This window comes from Rhinopithecus bieti, unplaced genomic scaffold (genome assembly GCF_001698545.2).
Source record: "Rhinopithecus bieti isolate Rb0 unplaced genomic scaffold, ASM169854v2 scaffold_15796, whole genome shotgun sequence".
NCBI lineage: Eukaryota > Metazoa > Chordata > Mammalia > Primates > Cercopithecidae > Rhinopithecus > Rhinopithecus bieti.
In genome coordinates, this window is record NW_016808858.1 from 1,458,085 (window position 1) to 1,464,084 (window position 6,000).

The window sequence follows — 6,000 nt, forward strand, 5'->3', positions numbered from 1 at the left end:
GGCTGAGGCAGAAGAATCGCTTGAACATGGGAGGCAGAGCTTGCAGTGAGCCGAGATCTCACCACTGCACTCCAGCCTAGGCGACAGAGTGAGACTCTGTCTAAAAAAGAAAAGAAAAGAACTTGGCTCAGGCTCAGATGACAAGTACATTACAGACATGCAGACTGAACAGAAATTATTAAAGATGGATGATGTATTGAAGAGGAACTCAAAACGTGGCTAGGAAAGAGAAAGGAGGCTAAGCTGGAGAACAGACTGTTGAAAGGTCATCTGAGGCTTTGCATTTAAGGGTATTACCCAAAATCACCATTTGAAGTCATTTTTACGTAGCCCATTAGAAATGAGATTGAGTTAGGACATTGCTTTTATTGTCCAAACAATCAAGGTTGTTCTTTGGCAGCAAACCAAGTCAAAAAAGAAAAGCTCTAAAATTTGTCATAAATGATATTCCTCTCTAAACAGTTCAGATATTAGGAAGCTCAGAGAACTTGATCTTTATGAGAACCTAGTAAAAATAGTTTATTCTTGTATTTTCACAATATTTTTACATACATTGTGGTTAAAACTTCCAGAGCCACTGGGTCATGTTTTGCTGGTTTAATTGCCAAAATGGTTGCAAGTAATTTGTGGATAAAATTAAACCAGATGCACTTAACCATTTTACATGTCCAAGCTGTATTTACAAGGATAAAAATAGATTATAACTACTCTCTAGTCTACATATGTCATGAACCTAAGTCCTTCAGAGTTAATTAGCAATAAAACTTGTTTCTTTATCTCCATTTGTTTCCTCCAACCTATAAATCAACAATATGCAGTTTGTATTAGATGCACATTCTTTTTTAAATTCCTTTCCACTCATCTATCTCTTTCTGACAACTGTCACACCTCTTCATGCTCTGAGAATTTTCACGGAGCAATGTCTACAATTATATCCTGATGAGAATGGATGCCCTGGCTTTGGCAATGGGTCAAATAAGAGCTCACAAATGTAGAAATTGATTAATGAACATTCTTGTATTTTAGAAGAGTGTTTCCAAGCACCATTGCAGGTGATATTTTTTAAATGCCTTTCCCTTAAACATATATATATACACCCATATACATTTCAGAACTAGTCAGTTCTCTTCATGAATATTTTTCACCTAAATAAAGGATACACATTTCCATATTTCATTATTTGTTAGATGTCTCTTGGTAACAGGAAGTTGAAGATTATAGGGACACTATGTTGACTAAATAGAAACCCCAGACCAAAACCAAAATACTACAGCTTACACTAACCAGTGCACAATGACTCCATGCTAGTGATGTTATGATCAATGTGGATTATGCCATGATCTGTAAATATCACTCTGTGACACGCTGTAATTTTATAGGGCAAGGAAGTTGCTTTGTAACCCATATTTTAGGTCTTAAATCACATTTCAACCAGAAAATGAGGGAAAATCTCAGTGTAGATATACATAACAGTGGTTGTGAATAAAATACATTCTAATTGTTTGACTTGTTTTTCAACTTTACAGAATTTTTTTAAGTTACAAAGCTACAAATTCTTTGACTTTCAGTTATCTGCAATGATGAACAAATGTGTGTGTTCTGAGTGCACCTACCAAACATTTCTCCTTCTCATTCCCTTACCTGGGACTATCCTATTCCCTGAGACAAAACAATATTGAATTTAGGCCAATTAACAACTCTAAAATGACCTCTTAGTTTCATGTGAAAGGAAGAGTTGCATGTCTCTTACTTCAATCAAAAACTAGACATGATTAAACTTAGTGAGGAAGGCATGTTGAAAGCTGAGATAGGCATAAAGTTAGGCTTCTTGTGCCAAACAGTGAGCCAAACTGCTAATGCAAGGGAAAAAGTTTTTGAAGAAAATTAAAAGCGCTACTTCAGTGAACATATGAATAATAAGAAAGCAAAACAGCCTTATTGCTGATATGGAGAAAGTTTTAGTGGTCTGGATGATTAAACCAGCCACAACACAACATTCCCTTAAGCCAAAGACTAATCCAGAACAAGGCCCTAACTCTTTTCTATTCCATGAAGGCTGACAGAGATGTGGAAGCTGCAAAAGAAAAGTCTGAAGCTAGAATAGGTTGGTTCATGAGGCTTAAGAAAAGAAGCCATCTCTATAATATAAAAGTTCAAAGCAAAGCAGCAAGTGTTGATGGAGAAGCTGCAGCATATTATCCAGAAGATCTAGCTGAGATGATAGATGAAGGTGACTACACTAAACAACAGATTTTCAATGTAGACAAGACAGCCATCAAGTGGTAGATGCCATCTACGGTGTTCACAGCTGGAAAGGAGCAGTCAATGCCTGGCTTCAAAGCTTCAAAGGATAGGCTGACTCTTGTCTATGGACTAACGTAGCTGGTCACTTTAAGTTGAAGCAGTGTTCATTTACCATTCTGAAAAACTTAAGGCCCATAAGAATTATGCTAAATCTACCCTGTTTGTACTCTATAAATAAAAGAACAAAGTCTGGAAAACTTAAGGCCCATAAGAATTATGCTAAATCTACTCTGTTTGTACTCTATAAATAAAAGAACAAAGTCCAGATGAAAACACATCTGTTTATAGATAGCATAGTTTACTGAATATTTTAAGCCCACCAGAAAAAAAAAAAAAAGATTCTATCCAAAATGTTACTACTCACATAGGCAGTGAGCAAAGCTCACACCAGAACAATAACAATGAAATGAATTCAACCTAAGTGTCCATCAATGGATGACTGGATAAAGAAAATACTGTATATATACATAATCAAATACTATTCAGGAACAAAAAAGAACAAAATAATGACTTTTGCAGCAATATGGATAAAACAGGAGACATTACCCTGAATGAAATCACTCAGACACAGAAAGTCAAAAACTTAATATTTTCACTTAAAAGAGGGAGCTAGATGATGTGTACACATGGACATAAAGTATGGAATGATAGACAGTGGAGACTTGAAAGGTTGCAAGGGGGCTAGGAAGTAGGTGAATAATGAGAAATTACTTAATGGATACAATATATGTTATTCCAGTGAGGGATACCCTAAAAGCCCTGACTTGGCTACTATACAATCTCTCCATGGATCAAAATTACATATGTACCACATAAATTTATACAAATAAATTTTTAAAATTACTGCTCATTGACAATGCACCTAGTCAACCAAGAGCTATGATGTAGATGTACATGAAGATGAATGTTCTTTGCAGGCCTGCTAACATTACATCCATCTTGGAATCCATGGATCAAAGAGAAATTCTGACTTTCAATTGTTATTATTTAAGAAATACTTTTCATAAGGCTATAGCTACCATAGACAGTGATGCCTCTGGTAGATCTGGGCAATGTAAATTTAAAAACATCCTGAAAATTATTCACCTTCTAGGTGCTATTAAGAACATCGTGACTCATGGGAGGAAGTCATATTACCAAAATTAATAGGAGTTTAGAAGAAGTTTATTTGAGCCCTCATGGTTAACTTTGAGGGGTCCATGACTTCAGTGGAGGAAGCAACTACAGACATAGTGTAAATAGAGAACTAGAATTATAAGTGGAGCCTGAATATATGATTGAATTGCTGCCATCTCATGATATAATTTGAATAAATGAAAAGTTGCTTATTATGGATGAGCAAAATAAAAAAGTAGTGTTTTTTTTTTTTTTGTTTATTGTTTGTTTGTCTGTTTTTGGAGTTTCACTCTGTTGCCCAGGCTGGAGTGCAGTGGCACAATCTCAGCTCACTGCAACCTCCACCTCCTGGGTTCAAGCAATTCTCCCACCTCAGCCTCCCAAATAGCTGGAAATACAGGCGGGGGCCACCACACTTGGCTATTTTTTGTACTTTTAGTAGAGATGGGGTTTCACCATGTTGGCCAGGCTGGTCTCGAACTCCTGCCCTCAGGTGATCCACCTGCCTCAGCTTCCCAAAGTACTGGGATTACAGGAAGAAAGTAGTTTTTTTTTAAGATAAAATCTACTCCTGGTAAAGAAGCTATGAAAATGCTGAAATGACAACAAAAGATTTAGGATATCATATAAATTTTCTTGATAACACAACAGCAGGGTTTGAGAGGATTGAGTTCAATTTTTAGAGAAGTTATGCTGTGGGTAAAATGCTATCAAACAGCATCACATACTACAGAGAAATCTTTTGTAAAAGGAAGAGCCAATTGATGCAATAAACTTCATGGTTTTATTCTAAGAAATTGCCGCAGGTGCCCCAACCTTTAACAACCACTTTCCTAATCAGTCAGCAACCATCAACATCGAGGAAAGATCCCCTACCAGCAAAAAGTTTGACTTGCTGAAGGCACAGATGATTGTAAGCATTTTTAACAATAAAGTATATTTTAATTAACGGATGTACATAGTATTTCTAGACATATCTAGGCTACTGCAAACTTAAAAGGCTATAGAATACTGTTAAATTCACTTTTGTATGCACTGAGAAACTAAAAGAAAGTGTGACAGCTTTATTGCAGTACTGACTTTATTGCGGTGGCCTAGAATCAAACCCACAATATCTCTGAGGTATTCCTGTAGCTGCAAATAGATAACCACCTGGGAAACTACTTTGACTACCCTATCAAGCAAAGGCATTAGGCAAACTGTAAGCCTAAGAGTCAGAAAAGCAGGCATCATCAGCCTCTGCCAACAGCCACTGTAAGTAAAAATACAAATAGGCGTGCATCAATTCTTTTGGGCACATTCATGCTCCTGGTCAACATGTACATATAGACCAAAATATGCATTCAAGGCTGTATAGGCACATGTATGTCTTTGTGTGTGTTATCAGGGGATTGCAAGTTTATTGCTGAAAATTAAGCCTGGATTAAAAGTTGAAACAATGCACAAGCAATATAATTAGGATTCTACATTTATTTTTGTGATCATAATTAAGTGAGTATTACCAAAGGTAAGTATTAGAGGGAAAATAATTTCCCCAGAAAGCAAAGTTTATGAATACTTGAAAAAACTCTCAAAGAAATCAAAGAATTTGGCATAGTGATTAGATGAAATATGTATAAACCAAATTCTACTCCTTTAAGTTGATGGCGTTTGTTTTCTATTTCACTAACTATTAAAGAGAGCTAAACACTCACAGATGAGGCCCCAAGATGCCACAGGAATGATCAAGATTCAGCATGCATCAGTCTTTAGGGAAGGAAATGTGTTATAAGAGGCCTGGTATTTCCTTAACCTTCAGGAAGATGAAGGCATATTCCTTCAACAAGTACATATGCTTGGGGCATCTATGAGAAGGAAAGGTCTGCTTCATATAACAAAGCATTAGAAGATTTCACTTCCTCAGTTTTCAATATGATAAATAAGAATATATAGAGATTGTTAAAAATCGTATCTAGCCCGTGGCTATTTTGAAAATGACTTGCTACAATATAAATGAAACCTTGCATTTAAAGAATAGTAATAGTAAATCAGATGAAGTATCACTGACAAAATACTGTCCCTGTTGATACAGCATCAAGCAAAAAGAACCAGACATAGATGGACACAGCCTGTTGTCTGCCCTGTGCAATATCTCTTCAGTCAAAGTTGGGTTGCAATTACAAGTAAGTCTTTCTTCTATGACCCAGCTTCAAGGAGACTGAGACATTATACTGCAGAAGATGTCTTAGTTAGTTAGGGTAAGTTATTCAGGATTTTCAGAAATCTTAAGAAAGATTACATTTTGTTTTTGCCTGCCCAAATCTCTCCCAGCACTATGCCCACTGCCTTATCAAAATCCAGGGAACCCCTTTTGCTTACTTGGGATAATTTCTAGATTGAATGAAGGGCAGAATTTCGGTGTCTTGACTAGATGGAGGCAGTAGTAAATCTCGAAATCGCTCTGTCAAAAGAAAAATAAACATCAAGCTGTGAAAAGATAAAAGTCATGAAAATAATTTCAAAATGGAAGTATTTCCTATTGGTTTGTTAGCCATTTTGACTGTATATCCATCCTTTATTAGAAATTTACCCACCATTTTA

At 36.1% G+C, this 6,000-nt stretch overlaps 1 protein-coding gene across 4 annotated transcripts in view; it reads right to left on the reverse strand.

Moving 5' to 3' along the window:
- NOX4 (NADPH oxidase 4) overlaps window positions 1-6,000 on the reverse strand; it is a 177,389-nt gene that overhangs the window by 22,603 nt on the left and 148,786 nt on the right. For all 4 annotated transcript variants that reach the window (XM_017887659.1, XM_017887658.1, XM_017887660.1 and 1 more), the window contains one exon: window positions 5,779-5,860. In XM_017887659.1, the coding sequence (XP_017743148.1) occupies window positions 5,779-5,860 (82 nt within the window). The remainder of the gene's footprint in view (window positions 1-5,778; window positions 5,861-6,000) is intronic.